At 40.1% G+C, this 14014-nt stretch overlaps 1 protein-coding gene across 7 annotated transcripts in view; it reads left to right on the top strand.

Annotated features, from left to right (window-relative positions):
* LOC114210745 (nuclear body protein SP140-like protein) overlaps positions 1-14014 on the top strand; it is a 61586-nt gene that overhangs the window by 34137 nt on the left and 13435 nt on the right. For all 7 annotated transcript variants that reach the window (XM_028105045.2, XM_028105046.2, XM_028105044.2 and 4 more), the window contains 2 exons: positions 10177-10242; positions 11896-11976. In XM_028105045.2, the coding sequence (XP_027960846.1) occupies positions 10177-10242; positions 11896-11976 (147 nt within the window). The remainder of the gene's footprint in view (positions 1-10176; positions 10243-11895; positions 11977-14014) is intronic.

Below are 14014 nucleotides of genomic sequence, written 5' to 3'. Positions count from 1 at the left end.
ATGATGTCTGCCCAAAGATGTCCATATCTTAATCTCTGGAATTTGTATTCTCTATTATCTTACACAGCAAAAGAGATTTTACAGATGTAATTAAGGTAGGGACCTTGGAAGAGGATATTGTTCTGGATTATCTGGCTACACCCGATATAATGGAGTAGCTGTTCCTGGCTGTGGAGAGAGGGGGGTGGCCATGGAAGATAGTCACAGAGAGACACCATATTGCTGGCTAGAGGAGGAGGAAGATGGAGGAAAGGAAGCAGGAATATGGATGACCTCTGGAAGCTGGGAAAGTCAAGGAAATGTATTCTACTGTACAGCCTCCGGGAAGGAGTGAAGGCCTACTGACTCTTGTCACTTCTAATCAACACAACTGTGAGATAATAAATTTATGTTGTTTTAAGCCACTAAATTTGTAGTCATTTGTTATGGCAGCAATAGAAGAGTAATCCAGACTTTGGTTATTGGAGGTGTAGTGCAGCTGTAACGCATTCCTAAAAATGTGGAAATGGCTTTGGAATTGGATAGTGGGCAGAGGGAAGTATTTTAAGTGGAATGATAGAAAATGTCTAGATTGCCTTGAGCAGTCTGTTAGAAATACGGGGCTGAAGACTCTGCTAGAGAAAGCTTGGACGTGCAGAACATGGTAGAGAAAGCCTATTTTGTCTTAGAGGACATGCAAATCATCATGAAGACTCGGTAGAAATATGGAAGTTCGAGGTGTCACTGGTGAGGGCTCTGAAGGAAACAAGGAACGTGGTTTTGGAAACTAGAGAAAAGGAGATCCTTAGTATATAGTGTCAGAAAACTTAGCAAAATTCTGTCCTGCCCATAATGTGGAAGGCCGAACTTTCTGGGTAAATAGCTAAGGAAGTTTCTAAGCAAAGTGATAAAGGTGCAACTGGTTTCATTTTGCTGCTCATAGTAAAATGTAAGGGGAAAGAGGTAAATTGAAGGAAGAACTGCTTAGCAAAAGGAATCTGGACTTGATGATTGGAAAAATTCTCAGCCTTTCCAAGCTGCAAAAGGTGCTAAAATTTGGAGCTTCACTGTTGGAAAAAGTGTGGTCTGTAGTGATAACCAAGAGTATGGCCCTACAACTTTCTGCTAATGCGCCAGAAGTAGTGAACGGTCAGAGTATTCGGTCCCAAGGAAAAGGTTCTTTGAAGGGATTAAGGATGTGACTCACAGGTCCCCTCGGCCATGTCAGCAAAAGTAAAAACTAGGTACATGATTGTATAGGAATGATCTGTGGAAGAGTCTGTCTAATGGAGGAGATCCCCATGACATACACGAGAGTGCTATGATCCCTACGGATCTTCTATCAACAGAAACAGGGACGTCCATGTCCCGAGTTCTGGAACCTGTAACCCGTTACCTGACATGGCAAGAGACTTTGAGGGTGTGATTAAGCTAAGGATCTTGAGATGGAGAGATTGTCCTGGATAATGTGGGTGGCCCCAATTAAGTCACACGGGTCCTTAAAATCAGAAGCCCTTCCCTGTTGTGGAGAAAGGGATATGTGATGACGGGATAATGATCAGAGATAGGCGGTGTAGCTGGTTTGAAGATGAAGGCGGGGCAGTGAGCCAAGAAATGTGGGCAGCATTCAGAAGCTGGAGAAAGTAAAGAAATGGATTATCCCCTATAGCCTCCAGTAAGGAACAAAGCCCTGTAGACACCTTGATTTTAGCCCTATGAGACTTGTCTCAGATTTCTGACCTTCAGAACTATAAGATAATAAATTTGCATTGTTTTAAGGCACAAAGTTTATGGCAATTTATTGCAGCAGCAATAGAGAACTAACACTTTTCATAAGACCAAAAAAATTAGAAAAGGAATATTTCACCTTTATAGGTTAGATTATGTCTTTTAAAATAGTAATTTATATATTTTTCAAAATGCTCACATCTTTATTTTTTTTATTTATTTTTAAATATACGATCTTTGTTGGGGTGCCTGGGTGGTGCAGTCGCTTGAGCATTGGACTCTTGGTTTTGGCTGGGGTAGTAATCTTGGGGTTGTGGGTTCAAGCCCCTGGGTCAGGCTCCACGCTTAGCTCAGGGTCTGCTTGGGTTTCTCTCTCCCTCTCTCTCTGCCCCTCCCCCAATGTGCATGTGCATGTGTGCTCGTACTCTCTCTTTCTCAAATAATAAATTAATCTTTAAATATTAAAAAAATAGGGCGCCTGGGTGGCTCAGGTGGTTAAGCGACTGCCTTCGGCTCAGGTCATGATGCTGGAGTCCCGGGATCGAGTCCCACATTGGGCTCCCTGCTCAGCAGGGAGTCTGCTTCTCCCTCTGACCCTCTTCCCTCTTGTGCTCTCTCTCATTCTCTCTCTCTCAAATAAACAAAATCTTTAAAAAAATATTTAAAAAATATATGATCTCAGATTTTTTTCTATGCATGTATTTATTTATTTATTTTTTATTATTATGTTATGTTAATCACCATCTATTACATCATTATGCATGTATTAACACATTTAGAATTTTCTCGTAAATCTAAATAAATCTATTCATACTGTTAGATTTTCTTTACTTTAAGTCAGTATTTCATGCACAAGACACTACAAACATTTAACATTTTACCTGTAAAAATTTTTGTTTCACTCCTGTTTTAATTTGCATTGCTTTCACTTTTGTTGTGGTTGAGCACTTTTCAGTTATTATTGGTCATTTGTTTTTCTCCTAAAAATGCCTCGTACATGTGCGTTGCTAGTGATACAATCCTGCTGGCCTTTTCTTTTTTCTTTTTTTTAACCATGCTGAACAAACATAGGACTATTTATATATATATATATATATATATATATATATATATATATATATATATTCTTTCTGGTTTGTATTCTCTTTTGTCCTAAGGAAGTTGGAAAATTTTATGTAGTAAACCCTGTCAGGCTTTTTCTTTACGTTTTCTAAGTTATACTTAAAATTTACAAGGATATTTCCCACCTCAAAATTTTAAAAATATTTATATTTGCTTCCAGAATATCTGAAGTACTTAATGCTTTTTAATGTTTAAATCTATAATAATTCACCTTTTTGTGTTTTATGTGAGACAAAAATTTCAAGAAATAAGCCCCATGCGTTTTTCCTCATGACTTGAAATGTCCTTTTTTTCTGTGCCTTTCCCTGTATTTGTGGATCTGTGCCCGCACTCTACTCTGAAACATTGGTCTGTTCATTTCTAATGCATAGCAAATTGGTTTAATTACAAAGCTCTCAAGTATATTTTGCTATTCCTACTCATTATATTTTCTTTTGCAAGGAAAAAAGTAAAAAGTGCAGGGAGGAGCATCAGAAAAGAGATGTCAAAAGATCAGTAATCCTGGCTTGCTCAGTGTGGATGAGTTTTAAAATCAGTCAAGATTTTCCCCCAATCCCTCCCCAATTCTTTTGGGACCCTGACTGAAAATACATTGTGTATTGAAATACACAAAACTTGCAGATTAATTTGAGTAGAATTGAAGGAGAATGAATCACACATTTATTCAGATCATGTTCTATGTTCTTCAGAGTTTTGGTTTTCTTTCTGTAGATCTTGCACATTTTTACTTTTCTTATCAGCTTTGTTGAGATATAATTTCATACAATAGCAGTCATCACTGTTAAGGGATGACTAGATGAGTTTTAACAAATGTGTTCTGTCATGTAATGCCACCACGATCATCACATGTAACATTTCCATCATCCAGTGGACCTGTGTCCGTTTTTCCACCCTCTGGCTCTTGACAACAGCTGATCTGTTTTTATCACTGTAGTTTTATCTTTTCTGGAATTTCATATAAATGAATTCATACGGTATACAGACAGTATAAAGTTTTTCAATATGTGGCTCTTCCACTTAGCATAAAGTTTTGAGACACATCCATGCTGGTATGTGCATCATTAGTTACTCCATTTACTCTGAGAAGTATTTCATTATATGGATATTCCACAGACCTACTCGCCGTTGATAGATGTTGAGTTGTTTCTAGTTTTTGGCTACTGCAAATAAAGCTTCTAGGAACATGTGCATACAAATCTTTAGGTGGACATATGATTCAATTTTTCTTAGGTAAATACATAGGAGTGATAATACTGGGTCATCTGAACATAAGTACATGTTCAACATTTTAAGGATCTGCTAAAGTATTTTTTATGTTGTTGTACCTTTTTATATTCCCATCAGCAATGTATGAAAGTTCCCATTACTCCATATATTTACCAACACTTGGTATTGCTAATCTTAATTTTAGCTATCCTCATAGGTGTGTAATGGTAATTTATAGTTTTAATTTGCATTTTCTTAATGAGTAATGGTGCTGAACATCTTTTTATGTATTTGGTTGCCACCCATAGATCTCATTTAGTGAAGTGTCTATTCAAATCTTTTATCCATACTTATTTGGATTGTTTATTTTCTAGTTGTAAAGTTATTAATATAGTCTGGATACAAGTCCTTTGTTCTTTATATACCATACAATCTGTAGCCTCTCTGTTCATTTTCTCAGCAGCGTCAAAGAGCAAAATTTATTTTGAAGTCTAACAGTATTTTTTATAATCTGTGACTTTTCAGTTCTATTTAAGAAATCTTTGCTCAAGATACCATATTTTCTTCAAGACTTTGATGGTTTTTAGCTCTTACATTTAGATCTGTGATCCAGTTTGAGTTAATTTTTGCATATGGTATGAGGTAAGGATTCTTTCTTCCTTCTTTCCTTCCTTCCTTCCTTGCTTCCTTCCTTCCTTCCTTCCTTTCTTTCTTTCTTTCTTTCTTTCTTTCTTTCTTTCTTTCTTTCTTTCTTTCTTTCTTTCTTTTTCTCTTTCCTCTTTTTTTTGGCATTCAGATATCCAGTCGTTCCAGACCATTTGTGCATTGAATTAATGAGTCAATTACCTTGACATCCTTGTTGTTAGTCAGTTGCCCATATGTGTTTAGCTGTATTTTTGGACTTTCTTTTCTATTTACCTGTATGTCTTATCTTTATGCCAATACTACACCATCTCCATTACAATAGCTTTGTAATAAGTGCTGAAATCTGGTAGTTTAAGACCTCTCATTTTGTTTTTCTTTTTCAAATTTGTTTTGATTACTTTAGGCCCTTCACTTTGGAGCTTCTTCTGTCTTTCAATTCAGTCACTGTCAAGATCATGTCATTGTCCAGGGGCGCCTGGGTGGCTCAGTCAGTTAAGCGTCTGCCTGCAGCTCAGGTCATGATCTCAGAGTCCTGGGATCGAACACCAACCCCATATCGGGCTCCCTGCTTAGCAGGGAGTCTGCTTGTCCCTCTCCCTCTGCCCTTCCCCCAGCTCTCTCTCTCTCTCTCTCTCTCTCTCTCTCAAATAAATAAATAAATAAATCTTTAAAAATAAAAAAAAAAAAAGATCATGCCATTGTCCAAAGTGCTTCCTGAGCTCCAGCTGTGTGTCAATGTGTTAGGCCGACAGAGGGAAAAAGGGTGAAGAGCAAAAAATACCTTCCTCCAGCGGTCTATCTCTTTTGTGAGAAGCTTTCCTTGAGTTCCCCTCCTCCCACAACAATATCCTGCTCTTACCTTACTGATCAGATCTTAAGCTGGTAGCCATGAGAGTTTGAAAGGGAGGTTATGAACTAGGGTGTTTTGTGCAGACACATTGACAGCTTCAATAGTGCAGGTATTCTATTAGTTAAATAGGAATGGAAGATGCATATCTGGAACACAGTCTGAACAACTGACCTCACCAGTTCTTTAAAATTTGGTGAAAGTTCCTTTGCACACTAATGTGTGGTCAATATTTGTAAATGTTCTATGCCACTTTAAAATAGTGTACATTGGGCTCTAGCTTCTCCCCATACACATCTTTATCAAGCACAACTTTGTTGTCTCAATCTTCTAAATTAGAGTCTTCTGGGTTTGCACAGAGATGTGTTCAGTTCTCCCACGTGATTGTGTATTTGCCAATTCTTCCTTATTCTGTGGTTTTACTTTAAATACCTTTGGTGTTTTAGCCTTGAGGTTCCCCCTCTTTTTTTTTTTTAATTTTTTTATTATGTTCAGTTAACCTTCTTAACCTTGCCACTAGCATTAGCCTTCTTGGCTTCCAGTTTCTTCTCCTTTGTTTCCAGCGTCTCCACTTAATCACCTGCCATCTTGCAAGATGGGAAAGAGCTCTTTTTTTGGTTCAGCTGATTTAATTCTTTCTTTTTTTTTTAGATTTTATTTATTTATTTGAGAGAGAGAGTGAGAGAGAACATGAGAGGGGAGAGGGTCAGAGGGAGAAGCAGACTCCCCGCTGAGCAGGGAGCCTGATGCGGGACTCGATCCCGAGACTCCAGGACCACGACCTGAGCCAAAGGCCGTCGCCCAACCAACTGAACCACCCAGGCGCCGCAGCCGATTTAATCCTTTTGGTTCTTTTAGTGCGTGGTCTCAAGTGGCAGACTCTCCAAGTGTTATATTTGCAAATTTGCCTTGACAGAATTTTTTTGCAAGATTAGAAATTCTAAGTTGACATTTATTCCTCCTCAGGACAGTAACGTGATTACTGTACTGTCTTCTCAAATTATTGTGTGGTGGATGAAAATTCTTCTTTTATTGTGTCATTTCTTGGTAAATAATCTTTCTTTTCTTTCCAAAGCTCTTTTTGCCATGATTGAATCATGGAAAGTTTAGGTACAGAAAACTTGGGAGAATTTTATGTAAACACCAAGATACTTTCATGTAGATTCATAATTAACATTATACCATTCTTACTTTATCACGTTTCCAACCATATATCCATTTGTCTGTTCATCCACTTCACTAACCCATCTTCAGGTATGAAACATCTCAAAGTTGCAGACATCAGTACACTTCCCCCCACATACTTCAACCTCCATTTCATTAACTAGAATTCATTATTTGTTTTTAGTTCTTTTCTTTTTCTTTTGAGATAACCTTTATAATAAAATGCACAAATACTAAGTGTATCATCTGATGACTTCTGATAAATGCATTCCCCTGTATAATCCAAATCCTTATCAAGATACAGAACATGACCATCCCCCTGCAAAGAACCTTTATGCCCTTTGGTATATCCTTACCTGTCACTCATAAGACAGAACCACTTTTCTGTGTTTTCTTGGCAAGTTAGTTTGGCTTGTTTTAAAATTTTAAATAAGTGAGGTTTTTGGGCATGTTCTCATTTGGTGTAAGGTTTCTTGAACTCAGCATAATATTTTTCAGATTTATTCACATTGTTGAATATATCAGCATTTTGTTTGTTTTCAGTTGCAAAGTATCACACATTATATGAATATACCAGATTTTGCGTATATATTCTCCTATTGGCATACACCGCAAGTGTTTCCTGTTTTTTGCTAATATGAAAAAGCTGCAGTGAACATTCTTGTAGAAGCCGTTCTGTGGACTCATGCCTTCAGATCCCTTGTATAAATACCTAGGAATGGAATGTCTGGGATACGGGATAGGTGCATTAGTTCTTTTCCCCAGAAACCCATGTTGGGGGTGAGGTGGCACACACAGGCTGTGCTCAAGCTGAGGAGTACCACGCTTCATAAACCTTGGTCCAAAAGGTTGCTGCTGGCAAAGCTGCTCAAACCTTACCCCTGAGGGAGACATTATCTTATTAGCTGGCACTTAAGCAAATCTCCTCTGGGGAGAGGAGGGAGATGTTCTCTATTTTGTATAGTTCAGTAAACAAATCCCTCTCTGACCTAGAGGGTTACATTATCTCTGGCTTCCAAGGGTGCTTGTTATTCAAACATCCCTGCAGATAGTTTGAGGCATGTGGAAATGCCAAGGAAAATTGCCTCCCAACAAATTCACCTCGCGCAGCAGATTCTGGCAAATTTCTTCATGAAGACACCACTCCATCATCCATTTTGATTAATTTGACCAGTGTGAGCTAGGACCAAATCCATTCAATTTGTTACATGCAGTATTTAACAAATTTCATAAAACATAAATGATGTAGGTCTCTAATGACCACCCTAAGCTATAATTTACCATGTTTGCATAAGGAGGCAAGTGAGTGCCTGGCTTTTACACAACAAGTGCAATTCCAAGGGCACACATGGTGGCCCGGAAAGGGAAGCATTTACAGTGGCTGAGGTCCCCTAATGGAACGTGCATCAAGCAGGGGAAGATGGATGGTGCCTCCGACGTGGGCCTCTCAGAGCTCCCAGTTTCATTCATTGCATCTAGTCCTTGATTTGGGGGGGCACTTCCTGAGGAGAGTCCATTCCAATCTGCCCTCTTTGTCCATGACAACAACCAAGTGGCATCTGCCTCCCCCGCCTCCCCCACCCCAACCAGGGACTGAGAGTCGGGGGGTAGGGATGATGTCCAGAGGAATCTTGCTTAGGATGTGCAGACCCTGGAGCCTATCCCTGTTTCCTCATGTCTGATGCAGAATGGTAGACTCACCATGTCTGTGGTAAGAGATAGGTACCGGGGTGGTTTCTCCCTGGAGGTAGGATTCAGGGCAGTTCTGCACGGCAGATATCATTAATGCTTTCCCTTCACCGTACCAGCTAGGCTTTACGGGTTCCCTTCTCAGATGTCTGGATTTTTGCTCTTCCTTTACTGCCACAAAATCTGTGTGTATTGTTTCGGTGGCTGTAACTTCATCTCCTTTCCAAATGATCTCCTATTCCCACTCAGACATTTTGTCCAGAGGGTCAGATATAAGTGGGGCAAAGGCATTTTCATAAAATGTAATCAGATCAGGATTAAATCTGAATCCCCTATGCTCTCGGAAGGCTCTGCCCTCCAGACTGGTAGGGGAAGCAATGAGGCATCATCTCCAAGAGCAGCAGAACAGAATCCTGAATTTCCAGAACTTGTCTGTCTAACACAATTAATCCCCCACCACTTTTTATCCTGATCATGAGGCAGGAAGGAGCTAATCCCTTTCTGGGGACAGCTGCCTTCAGTGACGAAGGAGCCTTCCAGAGTTGGGTGGACAGGAGGAGATGAGGGACATAGAGTCAGACAATCAGTGCATTGGACGTAGTTTTTTTGATAAAGGGCACACCATTGTCACACTATTAGTGGTTCAGTCATGCTCCTGACACATATGAGTTTCTAGGGCCACAGTGGTGTGGCCAGAGTCAGCTGGTCTGTTAGCTGAAGTGTGGATGGTGTTGAGGCACCACCCATAGCCCCCAGAGGGGCTCAAGGCCTGATCAGTGTCCTGGGAGCAGTCAGGGACAAAGTCCCTTGTGATGTGGCTCTCCCCACTGAGAGACAAACAGGTCTGTTTCTGGGAGGAGTCATGAGCCTGGCACATAGCCATAGCCCCTACATAGGGCTGGGAAGGGTCATGGAAAGCCGAGGTGCCGATGGGGCAAAATCCCAGAATTCTTGAACATAACCATTTTCATTTGATGAGCAAGGCTTTTTATTTGTAGGCCCTTCCTGCCTTGTAAGTCCTGGAGTCTGAGTTGACCCACCTCCGAATGGGATGGGAATCTCAAGTGGGAGTCATAAGGCCTCCTTCCATGGATTGGGTCTTCACTCTTGGTGGTAAAAATCTAGCAGCTGGCTATTTTTATTTCACAACAGTGACAAGATAAGATCTCTATTTACCCAGTGCCAGTGGTCTTCTCACACTCCTATGTGTTCATATCATGCACAACATATAACCTGCTGTGGTTTCAGTTGGGGTGGGGGGACAGTCCTGGACAGTCCAGGAACTCTGGGCACTAGATGGCACAGAAGTGGGAGGATTTGTGTCCCAACTACAAGTATAGAGATTGTTTTAAGTCTCTGCATCAAAGCTGAGAGTGCCTCCCGACCTCCAGCATGGCATATTATCCATGATGCTATCCCACTATGAGGAGTATGCCTCCTCATGGCACATTTGAACGTACTGGAAGACCCTTGAAGAGGAAACATATTGACATATGCCCTCAACAATGGTCATTCAGGTTAAGACACCAAAATAAAACTCCTGTTCATTTTCCAATTTTAGTGGGTTTTTTGTTTTTGTTTTTTGATTTTCAAAGGAAAATTGTCTCCTGTAGTCTCCCCAGTCCATGTGGAGTAAAGCATAACTCTGCAATCAGCCACACACTGCGTGCAGTGGTATTTAAGAATTTTGTCCTGTTCTTGTGGCCTGAAAAAGTATTTGAAATTACTAATATGTATGGCTTTGAGAATTATGTTTATAGCTCTGAATGGTTAAGTTTATTTTCTTTTGTTTGAAGGAAAAAAGAAAGGCCATGCCTGGACAAGAATTAAAAGGAGATGTCAGGGAAACATACATCAAAAAGGTAAGCACGGGGCGGCTGGGTGGCTCAGTTGGTTAAAAGACTGCCTTCGGCTCAGGTCATGTTCCTGGAGTCCCGGGATCGAGTCCCGCATCGGGCTCCCTGCTCAGCGGGGGGTCTGCTTCTCCCTCTGACTCTCTTCCCTTTCGTGCTCTCTCTCTCTCAAATAAATAAAATCTTTAAAAAAAAAAAAAAAGGTAAGCACTTGAGTGTAAGGACCTGCTTACTGTCCCCCTGAAGCCCTGAGGGCTCCTGAGGGACCTGACCCCTTCCTAGAGGCTGCGCCACGAGGGCGTAAACTAAGACGCTGTAACAAAGAGGCCTGAAAACACAGTGGCTTGCACAAAATGGCTTAGTTCTCAACACGGAATCACCCAGAGCTAATTGATCTGGGGAGACACCGCCATCCTCAATGTATGGCTTCTCTGCTGGGTCAAGAAATTTGTATTAATTTGGTAAGATGGTCCAGAGAAAGCCAAATGCAAAAAGCAGCCTGTATGTGTAGGTGGGTGTGCACGTGTGCACGTGGTAAAAAATGAAAAACATGTAGTTGTACAAATGTATTTTTAGATATTTATAAATTTTTATTTTTATGTATTTATCTATCTATATATAGACACAGATATACATATATGGAAAAATCAATAGATATTCATCAATAAAAATATATGCAGCAGTTTATATATGGTCATTGGAATATAGGTGATATTTATATTGTTATTTGTGTTTTTTAAGAGTATGTTTACATGGAAAATTATATTAAACTTGTTCAAATTTTGCAATGAAAAGGTATTGTTTAAATAGTAAAATATACAGAGACAAAAGCCTCGGGGAATATTTTTGAACAAGTTAATTACGGCTCTCTCTAGAATGGTGATATTTCATATAATTTTTATTTTCTAAATTTCCAGTAATATATATGTATTGCTTCTAGTTGGACCTCTTAAATCTTGTTTATTTCAGTAGTGGTTTACTTCTTTTTTTTTTTTTTTTAAGTAGGCTCCGGGCCCAGCATGGGCTTGAACTCATGACCTTGAGATTAAGACTTGAGCTGAGATCAAGAGTCCGACACTTAATCAACTGAGCCACCCAGGCGTCCCTCAGTAGTGGTTTAAAAAACTCCTTCCTTCTAGACAATGAGAGCTAGACCTAATTTTCCATGTGATTGCCAATTTTGAAACAGATTCATATAATTAGATTTTAGAGTCCAATTAAAATTATTAATTTTCACCAATCTATATATCTTATGTTCTTGTGAATTTACATGGCTGCTCTGTTGGTGAATGTGCACAATTTTGTTTGGAAAGAAAAAAAAAGTGGTAGCATCCATTTTTGGAATGCTTATTTTCAAAATACCAGATATTTGGATTTGATCATTATATCATTTTCATTTAGGTCTTTGTGTACGTGGTTAAACTCTAAACCATTTTGTACTCTCCAAAGTACAATGAAATCTTGTACATAATTTAAAGTCTCCCCTTCTAAAAGTATAGCTCTAGACACCTGTTTGAGATCCCTTACCATTAACGTGCTTTCTTGGCTGAGTGAATAGGGAAAGGGGATTCAGAATTGAATCTGGTGTTCACTCACTTGCTTTTGGTCTCTCATGTGAACTGCTGTTTTGTCCAACTCTGTATCTTCCCTGCTTATCCCCAGACAGAAGCAATATCGCTGGTCAGTCGGTCTCCGGTGGGAGAAAGGGGAAAATGCATCTGCAAGAACGTGCCAAGATCAGGGGTAAGATAAAGTTTGTGCCGCTTCTACTTGGCCCCGTGGGTCAATACAAATTTTGCTAAGGTTTTGAGGAACGTAGATCTTCCTCAGTTTTTTACTAGCCAAAGTTACCAGTCAATTTGAGAACTGCAAAATCTAGAAAGCAAACCCATTTGGAGCCCGGGTTATAAATTGTTTGCATTTATATCATAGTTTTTATCTGCCCGGGACCTAAAATGCTTTTCCTGAGTTTTATCTGCTTTTTTGTGGAAATTTCTTTACCTTGCATCATTGGTTTATTAAAATGGCCAGACTTGGTAAATTACAAGTAGAAAACAAGTTCATTTTTTCACTGCCCTTTCAAATCTACCGTCTGGATGAGTTTTTCCTGTTTTGGGCAAGCCTGATGGTTTTCCTCTTCCCTTGTCGCAACGGTTTAAGTCTCTCTCCAGTAGATGAGAGTCCTTTCTGGACTAGTATGAAAACTTCAATATTTTCTCCATTTCAAAGCACCTCCCCTCCTTCAACCTAAGCAAACCTCTGTCTGGGCCACCCTCAGTGGGGATGTGGCATGGTCAGATTCTTCTCACATTCTCTCTTGGCTCCACCCACACTCAAGAGCTACTGGTTTGGGCCCCTCCAAGATTTGGGGGGGTGGTGGATGAGAGAAGAGAGATAAGAATAGGGAAGTGTGTCCCTTGACAGGTGTAGCTCAGAGACAACCTTGGGAATGCAGGCTACACAATCGCTAGCTCTTTCCTCCATGAGATTCTTTCATCAACTCCACAGTATGCTCTGGCACCACTGCTTGACTTCTTTGCAGAGAAATGTAGCCCTTCTTCTATTGCATGGATGTGAGCGAAGAGCTAGAGCTGGCAAAACTTGTTCCACTGATGCTTCGTAGTGTCACACAAGTGGGTTGGCGCCATTGCCTTATGATGTGGATCGCTTGACAGGACATTCCCAGTTTTGCCGCTGAAACTCCTGCATCTGGGATACCCCTTAGTCCTGGGTGGCCTGGGACAGTTGGTTACCCTCCTTGGCACTTAGTAAATTGTTCCCAACTATTGAGACTTTTACTAAAATTTTGGAAAAACAGGAAAGAATTTAAAATTCTGCCACACTTACTGTTAGAGATTAATACCAAGCCAGACAATTTTTAAAAAATAAACTTGCATTATATTCTGACTGCCGTGTTAGAGTTCATGGTGGGGGATTTAGTGTTATTAAATGGGTATTACAACCTGGGGACACAAAAGTTAGTTAGATCCTGTCTTGCGTAGTCACTCTGTTTTCAAAGTAAAACACAATAGTGCTGTATTATGAATTAGCTGGATTTAAGCTCCAAGTCTCCTTATACCAAAAACGCCACAGGCTAGAATGGACTTCAATGTATTTCCTTTTTCTCCCTAAAAGTATTAGGCCTAACAGGTTTGACATAGCCACCAGTCCCAGGAAGGATGTAACCAGAGAGAGGGACAGATAGAGACCAAAAAAGAACTCTCTATTTATTGGATTGTTCAAGGCTGGGATTAGAACTTTAGTGCCAAGCCTGACTGGGATATAGTAAAGGCAAGAGTAAGATGTCTGGATCTCTTCTCATGGGGCTATGAGATAGACCTTCAGAAGAGGAATGAGAGAGAGCACCAGAGAGAGTCCATAACCATTTTGGCATCTTGGGGGGAGAAGAGGTGAGGAGGGCCCCTTAGAGGACCGTACCTGGGTGGATGACCTTCTATTGCCTGGTGACCCCACTTTCTAGAGGGAGAAACCAAGAAGGGGCAAAAAGATTAATCTGCCTTTTTGAAAACCATATTTCCACCTTTTTGGTAGTTCTCCTTAGCCCATTGCTGGTAATACCCAAGTCTTTTACTTTCTTATAGAAATTTATCAATCTTTGTAGACCCCTCATTTAAGCTGCTTTTATCTTGGTTAAATTATAACAGCGTAATGACTTGCAAGTCTGTAATTTGTTTGATGTTGTGATAAAGTCTAATTATCAATATTTGTCCACGGGGCCATTTTGGTCTTGAAGAGATGAAAACTCTCTCAGTAATTATGT

This window comes from Eumetopias jubatus, unplaced genomic scaffold (assembly GCF_037043125.1).
Source record: "Eumetopias jubatus isolate StellerSeaLion01/CBP00866 unplaced genomic scaffold, mEumJub1_p1.0 scaffold_3, whole genome shotgun sequence".
NCBI classification, from domain to species: domain Eukaryota; kingdom Metazoa; phylum Chordata; class Mammalia; order Carnivora; family Otariidae; genus Eumetopias; species Eumetopias jubatus.
The sequence above is the reverse complement of the archived record's forward strand: the minus strand, read 5'-3'. Positions and strand labels throughout refer to the sequence as shown.